General features: G+C 45.7%; 1 protein-coding gene across 1 annotated transcript in view; it reads right to left on the reverse strand.

Annotated features, from left to right (window-relative positions):
• Positions 1–14,099, reverse strand: part of LOC140357838 (integrin alpha-3-like) — a 175,486-nt gene that overhangs the window by 22,201 nt on the left and 139,186 nt on the right. The window contains exons 19-22 of the mRNA XM_072442357.1: positions 13,474–13,553; positions 11,786–11,863; positions 11,517–11,619; positions 11,225–11,398 (exon numbers count right to left, since the gene is read on the reverse strand). Of these exons, the coding sequence (XP_072298458.1) occupies positions 11,225–11,398; positions 11,517–11,619; positions 11,786–11,863; positions 13,474–13,553 (435 nt within the window). The remainder of the gene's footprint in view (positions 1–11,224; positions 11,399–11,516; positions 11,620–11,785; positions 11,864–13,473; positions 13,554–14,099) is intronic.

Below are 14,099 nucleotides of genomic sequence, written 5' to 3' on the forward strand. Positions count from 1 at the left end.
CAAATCTCGCGAGTAGTTGCAACAACTTGTGAGACTTCAGGAATTCAGTAATGGCCATTCACTGCGATGCATGGCAGTGTTTACGTCTTTTCCAGTGCAAATTTTGCGATCTATGAAAGGTTTAAGATGGTCTAGAACGAAAAGGATATAGTATGTCAGCAGTGCTCTCCCCAGAATTTTTTAAAGGGATGGTAAATATGCCCCATACGGGGTTGCATTTTCCTCCAAGGATGGTTTAATGTACCTTCATTATTGTCAAAGGTACATGCACCCTAAACATACTGTTAAAAAGGCCCTATTGAAAGAGACTGTCATGCTGGCCCTTTAAGGGGCGGAGCCTAGACCATCGAAACCGAAAGGAGCAAGCTGCGTGAGGAGAGAGAGAGAGAGGAAAAGAGTTTGGAGACGGAGTTTGCCATCGCGGTTTATCAGAGTTTATAGTTGAATGTAGTAGTTTGTTTGCATCCCAAGTTCAGTATTGTGTGCGTGACAGAAGTAAGTAAAGTTGGCAATGCATGTGTGTATTAAGTTTAGTGTTTTAGAGTTGTTTGCTGCTTAATTGATGCATGCCTCCATCACGTGTACATCTTAAAGTGACGCTAATGTTGGTGCACTGTTTATATGTGTAAATGTGCTACTGTTACAGCGTAATCCTTTTATAGTAGTAATAGCAGTGTTTGTGGATTTATATATTATATATATATTAATATTTCATTGGTCTGTTTGTTTAGGACCACACACATACCACCTGTGCAATCAAACTGTAAAGAATAATTGAAGATATCAATAAACCACCCTCAAGTAAAGAGCGACTCTTCATTTGAGCTCTAACCGGGCTCACCACAGTGATTCGTCAGCCCACACCAGCACAATAATTTAAAACCCATCTTATAATGGTCCTTCGAGCCGGACGGACGAATTGCTGTTTAAGATGCATAACCCAGAGTCAGAAGCAAGTGGCACGCGACCTAAAGAACAGATTTCAGTGCCTTCTCACCTGGCAGATTTTGACCTCAGTGGATCAGGGGCTCAGTCTCTTAAAGGTACAGGTGACAGGGGAAGTGGAGCATTCAGAGCGTTTCCCCATCAGATCCCCATCACCTCCTCTTAGTCAACATTTTGACATGACCATCATAGATGATTCAGAAGAGAGAAAGCCCAGTCAGCCTTCAATGCAAGCCACCAGGGGGCAGCAAACCTTCAACCAAGTCCCAGAGTTAAGTGCTACCCTCGCAGAGATGCGCCAAGAGAATGCGGAGCTTAGGAAGCAGTTTCAGAGTGTGATGGCTGCATTACAAGTCCAGTCCCAGCCTGCAGCCCGCCAGCCTCTTCTTTCCCAGCTTCCTCCACCCCTCAGGGCTTACAGTGTTGGTTATGATGGACACTCACAACTTCCACTGAGACCACCAGTGTCTGTCCCAGCCCGCCAACAGCTGTATTCCCACTCCCAGCCCCGCGGTCAACATGTCACAAGACCTCTCTCGACTTAGAGTGACAGGTATGCCCACCGACCTGCCCTACTATGCCACCACACCCCAGCAGAACACCCCTTGGGCAGATCAATACGGACAAGGATATCAAACCCCCTCATTGCATGTTGGTGACCCGCAGTTTGGTGTTCCATACACAGGTAGAGACTCCTCATTCTCTCGGATGCCCTATGCTAATGCGCCACAGAAAGAGCTCACATATAGGGGACCAAAGCCCACAGTCCCGAGCCTCACTTCACCAGACCCAAGAGAATTTGCCCGTATGAAGATGGCATTGGAGAATCTCTTACCGGAGGATGCCACTGAAAGGTACAAATATCAAATCCTCACAGATCACCTTAAGTGTGAAGAAGCTTCACTTGTGGCCGACTCCTATAGCAACTCCTGGCAGCCCTACACAGACACGATGCAAGCCCTCACTAAGATGTATGGGCAACCCCATAAGCTTGCTGTACAGCGGATTGCAGAGCTAATGGATGGTCCATATATCCGCAGTGGTGATGTGAGAAGCTTCCGTCTGTTTGCCCTCAATGTGCGTTCACTAGTCGGCATGTTACAGCAGCTGGGGCAGAGAGGCCAAGTAGAGTTGACTTGTGGCTCCCACGTCTCAAGACTGTTGAGTAAACTTCCCTATGACCTCAACACCAGTTTTAAGAGATTTATCCATCCCCTCAGAGTCACTATTCCTACACTCATGGACTTTGCTGATTGGCTAGAATACGAGCTGGAAGTGCAGGAAGAGAATATCAAGCCCCCAAAGAGAGAGGAGTTGTTTAACAAGAAGCCTGATGCCAAACGCACTCCTAAACCCCCAAATAAGTCTGCTACTATCTTCCTGGGCACAGGGAAAGCTCCAGGACCAAGGACAGTGGACCCACCTGCACCTGACCATACAGCCAACCAGTTCAAGAGAGATGAGAAGGTGAAAGCTTATTGTCCCTACTGCGACAATGATACACATTTTCTAAACAGCTGTGCCAACTTCAAGGACCTAAGCAAAGAGCAGAAGGTGACATGGATTAAGGTGAATAACAAATGCTGGCGATGTGGTCGTAATCACCAGGCTGCAAAGTGCACACTCAAAGCCCCCTGTAAGACGTGCAGTAGGAGACATCTGTCTGTGCTGCATGAAGTGAATGAGAGGGGAGAAGAGGAGGAACCGTCGACAGCTCCATCCCCCGCAGAGAGTTGCCTCATCAACACCACCAACAAGGTCCTGTATGTCGACCGCCCAGTGTACAACTGTAAAGTGCTACTAAAGATTAGTAAAGTGTTCTTGAGGAATGGAGACAAGTGCCTGGAGACTTATGCCATCTTAGACGACGGATCTGAGCGGACAATACTTCTCCAATCTGCTGCTAAACAGTTGGGGCTCAGAGGCAGTAAAGAAGTGTTGACTCTCCGCACAGTCAGACAAGAGGTGGAGAAGCTTCATGGGGCGGCTGTGTCTTTCTCCATTTCTCCAACCGCCAATCCAGACAAGACCTACAGAATACAGAATGCTTTCACAGCCGGCCAACTGAGTTTAGCAGAGCACTCCCACCCAGTCGCTACTCTCCAACAGAAATATAAGCATCTATCTGGTTTGCCTCTCCCACTTTTGAACAAAGTCCATCCTATGCTGCTGATTGGTTCAGACTACACGCACCTCATTACACCTGTAGAGCCAGTCAGACTGGGACCTCCTGGTGGACCAGCAGCTGTGAAAACTCTTCTTGGGTGGACACTGCAGGGACCAACTCAAGTCATCCAGTCTAGTCCTAACCTAAGTCACTGCCTTTTCACATCTGCACCCCCACCCTCAGAGTTGTTTTCTTGCGTGGAGAAGTTATGGCAGATGGACGTGCTTCCTTATCGCAGTGAGAAGATGGTAGTAAGATCAAAACAAGATCAAGAGGCAGTTAAGCTCCTACAAGAACAGACTGTGAGAGTCAGTGTAAATGGCATAGAACGTTATGCCACACCCCTCCTGCGAGTGAAGGATATGCCACTCCTCAAAGCCACTCCAGAAGCGGTGCTGCCACACCTGAGAGGCACAGAGAAACGCCTTACTAAAGCTCCGGAACAAGCTGCTGCCTTTCAGACGGAGATCGAGAAGCTGGTTGAGGCCGGCTATGCGGTGAAGTTGGCACCTCATCAAGTGGAGAGCAGTACAGAGTCTTGGTATATCCCCCACCATATGGTCCAACATAATGGAAAGAACCGGGTGGTGTACAACTGCTCTTTCCAGTACCAGGGTCACAACCTCAACCAGTACCTATTACCAGGTCCCACTCTCGGCCCTGCCTTGTTAGCTGTGCTGTTAAGATTCAGGGAGCATGCCATTGCCTTCAGCAGTGACATCCGTGGCATGTTTCATCAGGTGAGGCTCCTGCCAGCAGACCGACCACTCCTGAGATTCTTATGGAGAGATATGAAGCGGGACAGTTCACCTGATGTCTATGAGTGGCAAGTCCTCCCCTTTGGAACAACGTGTAGTCCTTGCTGTGCAACATTTGCACTGCAAAAACATGTCACTGATCACAGCCAGCCAGAAGAAGATGTTCATGTTGCCATTAACAAGTCCTTCTATGTGGACAATTGTTTACAGAGCCTCACAACTCCAGAGGCTGCCAAAACTCTGGTAGACAAGCTGCACCATCTACTGGCTGAAGGGGGATTCGAGCTGAGACAGTGGGCAAGCAATGATCCAAACGTCGTCAACCATCTCCCCCCAGAGCTCAGGTCATCCAGCTGTGAGTTGTGGCTCAGTGAAGGTCAGTCTGACATCCAAGAGCCAGCTCTAGGACTGCACTGGAACTGCAAGTCTGACACCCTGACCTACAAGCACAGACACACTGACAGCTCAGTGGCTACATTGAGGAACATATGCAGAGTTCTAGCCAGCCAATATGATCCTCTCGGTTTCATAGTTCCATTTACAACCCGAGCCAAAGTCATTGTGCGCCACCTGTGGGAGAAGAAGAGAGATTGGGATGACCCACAGCTCCCAGAGGAGCTCCTGGAGAAGTGGCATATGTGGGAAGCAGAGCTTGTACACCTACCTGAGATAACCCTGCCCAGGTGTTACACCACTACCTGCATGGACCAGTCCAGCAGCCTGCGTGACATCCATGTTTTCTGCGATGCCTCCGAACAGGCATATGGCTCAGTAGCATATCTGAGGACAGAGAACCAAAAGGGAAGGGCAGAAGTCGCCTTTCTTGCTGGCCGATCTCGTGTCGCCCCTAAGAAGCAGCAATCTATTCCCCGCCTGGAGCTATGTGCTGCTCTTACAGGTGCCCAGCTCTACAAAGTCATCAGCGCAGAGTTAACCTTTCCCATCCGCAGCTGCACTTTATGGTCCGACTCAGCCACCGTCCTGACCTGGCTGAGCTCAGAGTCCTGCCGGCATAAGGTCTTTGTGGGAACCCGTGTGGCAGAAATACAAGAGTTGACGGAATCAGCCACATGGAGGTATGTGCCCTCGCGGGAAAACCCGGCAGATGATATCACCCGTGGCCTCACCCTCCAGGCAATCAGCAGAGGCAACAGATGGACCGATGGGCCTTCGTTCCTGAAACTAGCACCTAGTGAATGGCCTGACTCACTACCTCCTCCCCAGAAGGAACCTGAAGGTGAGCTAAAACGACATGTTGTTGTCTTAACCATGTCCACTACAAGTGTTCCAGATCAACTTCAGCACCAGACCCTGGACAGCTACCTGGAAGCCACCGCGCGTCAGCTACACGGGGCGGCTGATCCTGGTAACCCTTTGACTGCTGAATCCCACGCTGCTGCTGAACTTGAGGCTCTACGACATATCCAGAGAGAGTCATTCCCGGACGAAGTGAACCAGTTAAAGGCCAGTAAACCAGTACCCAAGTCCAGTCGTATTCTTCTTCTTGCACCTGAGTTTGATGAGGAAACAGGGCTCATCAGAGTAGGAGGTCGCCTTCGCCGCAATCCTGAACTGGCAATAGAAGAAGTACACCCCATTGTTCTGGACCCCCGCCACCCAGTTACCCGTCTCATCATACAAGACTATGATGATAAGCTCCAGCATCCAGGGCCAGAAAGGGTGTTTGCTGAGATCAGAAGGAGATACTGGGTGCTACGTGGACGTGAGGCAGTGCGTCGCCACCAGAGAAACTGCGTTGAGTGCAAGAAGTGGAAAGGTCACCCACATCCACCTAGAATGGCCGATCTTCCTCCAGCAAGACTACGCGTCTTCAAGCCAGTGTTCTACTCCACAGGCGTGGATTGTTTTGGGCCATACATCATCAAGATCGGACGCAGGAATGAGAAGAGATGGGGAATACTGTTTAAGTGTTTGACTACCAGAGCAGTTCATCTGGATCTGATTCCCAGCATGGACACAGACTCATTCCTTATGGCCCTGAGACGCTTTGTAGCCAGACGAGGGAAGCCCAAAGAGCTTCTTTGTGACCAAGGAACAAACTTCCGTGGAGGAGAGCGTGAGCTGCAGGCAGCATTCCAACTTCTTCACCCCGGACTTAAAGAGCAACTAGCAAGCCAGCAGATCCAGTTTGCTTTCAACCCCCCTGGAGCACCTCATTTTGGGGGGTGCTGGGAACGTGAAATTCGTTCCCTCAAGACTGCTCTTCAAGTCACCATTGGAGCTCAGTCAGTCACTGAGGAGGTACTGCGTACAGTTCTGATTGAAATTGAGGGGATGCTCAACTCAAAACCCCTTGGCTACACATCATCAGACGTAGCAGACCCTGACCCTGTGACTCCCAACTGTCTCCTCATGGGGCGGCGGGACGCTTCGCTCCCACAAGTCGTCTATGAAGGCCCAGAGATTCTCGGGCGAAGAAGATGGAGGCACAGCCAAATCCTGGCTGACCATTTCTGGCAACATTTCCTGAAATACTACTTGCCAGGACTTCAAGCTCGCCAGAAGTGGCAGACCGAATCAGACAATCTACAAGTAGGAGACGTGGTCATGATTGTGGACAACCAGCTACCGCGGGCACAGTGGCCTGTAGGAAAGGTATCTCAAGTTTTTCCTGGTCCAGACAATCGGATCAGATCCGCCGAAGTCACGGTGAAAGAAAGAACCTTCGTTCGACCAGTGGCGCGGCTCATCAGTCTACTTGCCCTACCAAAAGACGATTGACTCTTTACCTGAGCCTTTTCCAGTTGTTCGTATTCACAGGTGAATACGGGGGCGGCTGTTAAAAAGGCCCTATTGAAAGAGACTGTCATGCTGGCCCTTTAAGGGGCGGAGCCTAGACCATCGAAACCGAAAGGAGCAAGCTGCGTGAGGAGAGAGAGAGAGAGGAAAAGAGTTTGGAGACGGAGTTTGCCATCGCGGTTTATCAGAGTTTATAGTTGAATGTAGTAGTTTGTTTGCATCCCAAGTTCAGTATTGTGTGCGTGACAGAAGTAAGTAAAGTTGGCAATGCATGTGTGTATTAAGTTTAGTGTTTTAGAGTTGTTTGCTGCTTAATTGATGCATGCCTCCATCACGTGTACATCTTAAAGTGACGCTAATGTTGGTGCACTGTTTATATGTGTAAATGTGCTACTGTTACAGCGTAATCCTTTTATAGTAGTAATAGCAGTGTTTGTGGATTTATATATTATATATATATTAATATTTCATTGGTCTGTTTGTTTAGGACCACACACATACCACCTGTGCAATCAAACTGTAAAGAATAATTGAAGATATCAATAAACCACCCTCAAGTAAAGAGCGACTCTTCATTTGAGCTCTAACCGGGCTCACCACAGTGATTCGTCAGCCCACACCAGCACAATAATTTAAAACCCATCTTTTACATACTATTACATGGTGTATTGGCCTATCCACCATCAATAAATTTGAATATTGCCTTCCCAAAACTTAATGGAATCATGTAAATGATAAATAAGCATAAATACATAGTCATTTAAATGTGTTACCAGTGAGCACTTTGTCATAATACACAATTTTGGTATGCAATGATAATTGGTACAGTTTTAGCTAATGGGTGAAGGCAGTATTATAATGCTGAAATAATTTAGACACATCAACTCTTCTTGGCCTTTTCATCCATTGGACAAGGACCTCATTGTCAGGATCAAAGAAGATCATAGTCAGATACTTCAGAGGTGAGCAGAGTTTTGAGGATTTAAAACATGTTTTTTTTTTTTTTTTATCGTTGCAAGGTTGTTTTGGGCATAATCTCTGATTGGTTGTTGTGCCACGTCTGCTGCAAAAAAAAGTTACGCTTTTCCAACTTTTCTGCAGCCGCATTGGCTTGCCCTGCCGACGCTTGCCGCACCGACGCATGTGTAATTCCCCACCAACCCATTCTCCCACATTTAGAAGTCAGATGAGTGCATGTAGCTAGACACATAGTGTATGTACAAAACAGCTAGCCAACATGGAGCATAAAGTTAGAGACCAAAAATAACAACATAAATACTATGTGAACAGTTCTTGAACTTGCACAATGTGGATGGATCCATCTCGTGTCGCTGTTCAGTTCTCTATGTTTTGGTGACTTCAAGTCACAAAAAGCTGTGCCTCAAATTGTCTCGTCTTAGGTTCCATTGTTGCTGACGAATCTCGTATAAAATATCTTGGGTGAAGAATGCCTTCTTGCCTTTGTACTGGAGGTCTCCTGTAACTTTTGCAGCCTTCATGACGCGCAACTTCTCATGGTAGTTAAGAAACCTCATTATTAGGCTTATTGCTCATCAGCGCCTACAGCTCTACAGTAATTGAGGGGACCTCAGCTCCAGTCCCTGATAAGAGTTCCGGTATCACCCTCTCGAGAAGGTTTTCAGTGTTGTCCCCTCCTCACCTTGGGACTCCCATGAGTCTGGGATTGTTTCTGTGGGATCTGGATTGTAGTAAATTTGGAATCTTGCTCTTTATAGTCAAGTCATCAATAATGTAGTAGATACGCTGCTTCTCATCTTGCTCCTTGTTTATGGGTGAAATTGACATTTCAAAAGGCAAATGTCGGCAGCAGGGCTTAGTAGTACAATTATTCCGTCCACGCCATACCTGGAAGTCGCCACCTGTGGCAATTTTGTACAGCAGCACAACAACCCTGCATTTCTCTACTCTGTAGCACTGAAGCCATCACAATTAGGCCTTAAATAGGCACATCTAGACCAAATTAAAGCTCTTACATGGAGATTTGCCTTGGATTCCACCAAAACCATACTGCTGCTGTATTCGAGCTCAAACGCAACAGTGGGACAAATCAAAGTGCATATGACAGGTTTTCATATTTTTCTAATTATTACTTAGTTTGGTGAAATAGTCCCTTTGGTAAATATTATCGAAAAATTACAAATTCAAATTACAAAAATTCTACAACTGAATCCCTCTGCGTTGACAATAAGTTCCATTACATCTAAAATTTAGGCATAATTTACAAACAACAGTTCAAAGAATAATTTCACAAAATAAATAAACAAATGTATTAGTATAGGTATAGTGTTAATTATGTAAAACTGAGGGGGCTGGGTGATTGTTACCATAAGTCTGAGAGGGTTGAGTGGTAGTTACCATAAGTCTGAGAGTGTGAGCGGTAGTTACCATAAATCTGAGAGGGTTGAGTGGTAGTTACCATAAGTCTGAGAGGGTTGAGTGGTAGTTACCATAAGTCTGAGAGGGTTGAGTGGTAGTTACCATAAGTCTGAGAGGGTTGAGTGGTCGTTACCATAAGTCTGAGAGGGTTGAGTGGTTGTTACCATAAGTCTGAGAGGGTTGAGTGGTCGTTACCATAAGTCTGAGAGGGTTGAGTGGTAGTTACCATAAGTCTGAGAGGGTTGAGTGGTCGTTACCATAAGTCTGAGAGGGTTGAGTGGTAGTTACCATAAGTCTGAGAGGGTTGAGTGGTAGTTACCATAAGTCTGAGAGTGTGAGCGGTAGTTACCATAAGTCTGAGAGGGTTGAGTGGTAGTTACCATAAGTCTGAGAGTGTGAGCGGTAGTTACCATAAATCTGAGAGGGTTGAGTGGTCGTTACCATAAGTCTGAGAGGGTTGAGTGGTCGTTACCATAAGTCTGAGAGGGTTGAGTGGTCGTTACCATAAGTCTGAGAGGGTTGAGTGGTCGTTACCATAAGTCTGAGAGGGTTGAGTGGTAGTTACCATAAGTCTGAGAGTGTGAGCGGTAGTTACCATAAGTCTGAGAGCGTTGAGTGGTCGTTACCATAAGTCTGAGAGGGTTGAGTGGTAGTTACCATAAATCTGAGAGGGTTGAGTGGTCGTTACCATAAGTCTGAGAGGGTTGAGTGGTAGTTACCATAAGTCTGAGAGGGTTGAGTGGTCGTTACCATAAGTCTGAGAGGGTTGAGTGGTCGTTACCATAAGTCTGAGAGGGTTGAGTGGTAGTTACCATAAGTCTGAGAGTGTGAGCGGTAGTTACCATAAGTCTGAGAGGGTTGAGTGGTCGTTACCATAAGTCTGAGAGTGTGAGCGGTAGTTACCATAAATCTGAGAGGGTTGAGTGGTCGTTACCATAAGTCTGAGAGGGTTGAGTGGTAGTTACCATAAGTCTGAGAGGGTTGAGTGGTCGTTACCATAAGTCTGAGAGGGTTGAGTGGTCGTTACCATAAGTCTGAGAGGGTTGAGTGGTCGTTACCATAAGTCTGAGAGGGTTGAGTGGTAGTTACCATAAGTCTGAGAGGGTTGAGTGGTTGTTACCATAAGTCTGAGAGGGTTGAGTGGTCGTTACCATAAGTCTGAGAGGGTTGAGTGGTGGTTACCATAAGTCTGAGAGGGTTGAGTGGTCGTTACCATAAGTCTGAGAGGGTTGAGTGGTAGTTACCATAAGTCTGAGAGTGTGAGCGGTAGTTACCATAAGTCTGAGAGGGTTGAGTGGTAGTTACCATAAGTCTGAGAGTGTGAGCGGTAGTTACCATAAATCTGAGAGGGTTGAGTGGTCGTTACCATAAGTCTGAGAGGGTTGAGTGGTCGTTACCATAAGTCTGAGAGGGTTGAGTGGTCGTTACCATAAGTCTGAGAGGGTTGAGTGGTAGTTACCATAAGTCTGAGAGTGTGAGCGGTAGTTACCATAAATCTGAGAGGGTTGAGTGGTCGTTACCATAAGTCTGAGAGGGTTGAGTGGTCGTTACCATAAGTCTGAGAGGGTTGAGTGGTAGTTACCATAAGTCTGAGAGTGTGAGCGGTAGTTACCATAAGTCTGAGAGGGTTGAGTGGTAGTTACCATAAGTCCGAGAGTGTGAGCGGTAGTTACCATAAGTCTGAGAGGGTTGAGTGGTAGTTACCATAAGTCCGAGAGTGTGAGCGGTAGTTACCATAAGTCTGAGAGGGTTGAGTGGTAGTTACAATAAGTCTGAGAGGGTTGAGTGGTAGTTACAATAAGTCTGAGAGGGTTGAGTGGTAGTTACCATAAGTCTGAGAGGGTTGAGTGGTAGTTACAATATGTCTGAGAGGGTTGAGTGGTCGTTACCATAAGTCCGAGAGTGTGAGCGGTAGTTACCATAAGTCTGAGAGGGTTGAGTGGTAGTTACCATAAGTCCGAGAGTGTGAGCGGTAGTTACCATAAGTCTGAGAGGGTTGAGTGGTAGTTACAATAAGTCTGAGAGGGTTGAGTGGTAGTTACCATAAGTCTGAGAGGGTTGAGTGGTAGTTACAATAAGTCTGAGAGGGTTGAGTGGTAGTTACCATAAGTCTGAGAGGGTTGAGTGGTAGTTACAATATGTCTGAGAGGGTTGAGTGGTAGTTACAATAAGTCTGAGAGGGTTGAGTGGTAGTTACCATAAGTCTGAGAGGGTTGAGGGCCGCTGATGGTGAGCAGAGTTTTGCAGGAGTCCCAGGTATCTCAATATGTCTAAGATATAGCAGCCACTTCCCACTTAACAGCTCCAGTGGCCAATCAAAAACCAGCATCAGATTACCCAGGTGGTGCAAAGACCACCCATTTTTGTGCACCTAAAAAAAGTTGTAAGTTGTAAGTCATTTAAATCCAGCATATCCATTACTGTATATTATTATTGCAGAGGAAAATGTAATTATACAGTTATCATATGTAATGAGTAATATTATTTACTTGAAAGTGAAACATTACTAAAGATCCTATATCAGAGGTCTTTTTAATGGCAGACTCGCCCCTCACATGACCACTGAAGTAGATTGGGCCAGGAGCATTCAGTCTGTTAAGAGTCAGAGAAAAAAATAAGGTTGTTGCAGTGACAAAATGAAACTTACTTTAGTTGAACAACAACAACAACAACAACAACAACAACAACAACAACAACAACAACAACAACAACAACAACAACAACAACAACAACAACAACAACAACAACAGATACTTACAGAGTGAGAGAGGCCTGTAGTGACACTTCCACCCACATGGAGACTGTAAGAGGAAACAGGTCCCACTGCTCACTCAGGCTGAGAGCACGGAGACACAAAGGGATACTTGGATATGTATACTCACATATGTATAATCCAGTAGCAGGCGGTGACATTTATGGATGGGCAAGCAGACTTGGTGTTCATCAATATTTAGTGGATAACATTTGCATGCAAACATGAAAAAACGTCTTTACTATTGAGCTGAACCACTCCTCCCGTAAACCCTGTTGAAGGGACTAAATAGGCTCCAATTCATCGATCAATTCTAGCTCTCTATGTTATTAAAATACTGCCTGTAATTCGAACTAATGTCTAATCAGAATCATTAGAAACGTAAACAGAGTCTTACAAAGATTTGTCTCTAAATGATAAATCACTTGTTTAAACTTGGAGCTGCTGTTGCTTCGATTCTTCTCTGCACATTCTCAGTAAGGCAAAACCTGCAACCTTCCAAGATTCCCACACAGGTTTATTCAGAATGGTTTGAGGTAATATTGTCCTCAGTGCGCCTGCACAAAGCTCTAAAACAAGCTGCTGTCCACTCAGGTTGTAAAAGCTCATGTTAGAGAGCGGGATATGAATGGGCCTCTGAACACAGTCACAGACTGTGGGAAAAAATATGAAATTTCCCCATGTGGGACAATAAAGGAATATCTAATCTTATCTTATCTTAAGAAGAAACAAGCTTCCTGCGCAGTAATGCTTAGCGGCCTGTAGTGGCCACTAAAAGACATTGTGACTTCCAGCCAAGCTTCAGCAGCAGAAGTGAAGGGAAAAACAGGCTTATTTGGATATATTTCAGAAAAAATTGAATATAGTTATGACACACAGTCATTTTTGATTGGTAATCACTGCTTGCCTTGATTGCCCTGACTGGACGCCACTGGTATGTATATGAATATATACATAGATTCACTACATCCTTCCCTGTGCCGGTCAGCAGACATGGTTTTACGTTGTTTGAACAAGACACAGACACACCCGCACATTTCTCCTATTGGTTCATCTTGGACAAGCTCTGTGTGTCTGAGTGTGTGACATGATGGAGTTGATCAATCACAGTGAGTTGTGCGCCCTCAGAAGGAGACAATAGTCTTGTTTGAGATTGGTTGTTTGAGACACGATTGGTTTTTGGTTTTGATCAACATTAATTGATATGAATGTAGTTAGATTTGTGTCTGACTTAATCCTGACTGAAATTCGTAGACAAGATTAACCTGCTGGTTAACCGCAGTTGCTTGACTCCCTGGATTCCCTGTAAGTGGTGAACGCACCAGTGATTAATGAGTTCTGTTGTGATCAGAAATATGCCGTGACCGCCTCCTCCTCTTGTTGAATCAAAGCAGTAATCTACTTTAAATCTGGACAAAAAACGTGTATTTGAAATCATGCAAGTCCAATATAGATGTTTGTTAAAGAGGGAATTAATAACTGGTCCTCGACTCATGAGCTTAACCGCACGCTTATTTATATATCCTCTGTCAACACTTCAACTGATCTGCGTTGATTATCCGGCAGTTTATCTCCAACAAATGGTGGTAACAAATTATGATAAAATATAAAAGAAAATTAGCATCTTGATGTGATATGATATTGATGTGTGGATCACTTTTCTAAAATGTGAGGTGATTGGCCCTATGACCCACGTGGAGAGCTGCAGCTGGCTCGTGATCTCTCTGCTCCTCAGACTAGCCTCAGAGGGCTGGAACCGGATCCAAACCTCCACCTACAGGATCAAGACCACAGTTACCATTGGGTTAAGAGACAGATAGTTCTGCTGCTGTGGCAGAAGCAACAGGAAATGTCAAGTGTAAAACATGTAAACAGACACCAGGAAAATAAAGGGTGGATTTTTCTTTTTAAGACTGACTCAATTTGCATTATTCACTTTTGATATCTGCTGGTGGTAATCCTCCTCTGTAGCCACAGTTGCACCTAAAGAGCTGATTATTAGGACGTCATCACAACTATCGAGCAAGGCTCTTGCTCTCAAATCATCCATGTTTGCATTCTGGCTCCAACCTGGCAGCAGAAGTGGGATTTCAAAATGCCTATGTAGAGTTAGACGTGTCAAAAAAAAGTTTACAGCCTAGTTCAAACTACAGCTCTGGCCTAAAACGCTAAATTATGGAGCTCATTCACAGAGGTCACAAAACTACGTGATTGCATACTGTCCGTTCCTTGTTGCTATCAGTATGCACTGATAGTGTGGAAAGTGATCTCAAACGTAAATGATGGAGGCTCCAGTGCTTTCAGATTCCACAAACTCCTT

The sequence above is a fragment of the Eucyclogobius newberryi genome, unplaced genomic scaffold (assembly GCF_026437365.1).
Source record: "Eucyclogobius newberryi isolate DKJ021-1_F unplaced genomic scaffold, fEucNew1.0.hap1 SCAF_13, whole genome shotgun sequence".
Lineage (NCBI taxonomy): Eukaryota > Metazoa > Chordata > Actinopteri > Gobiiformes > Gobiidae > Eucyclogobius > Eucyclogobius newberryi.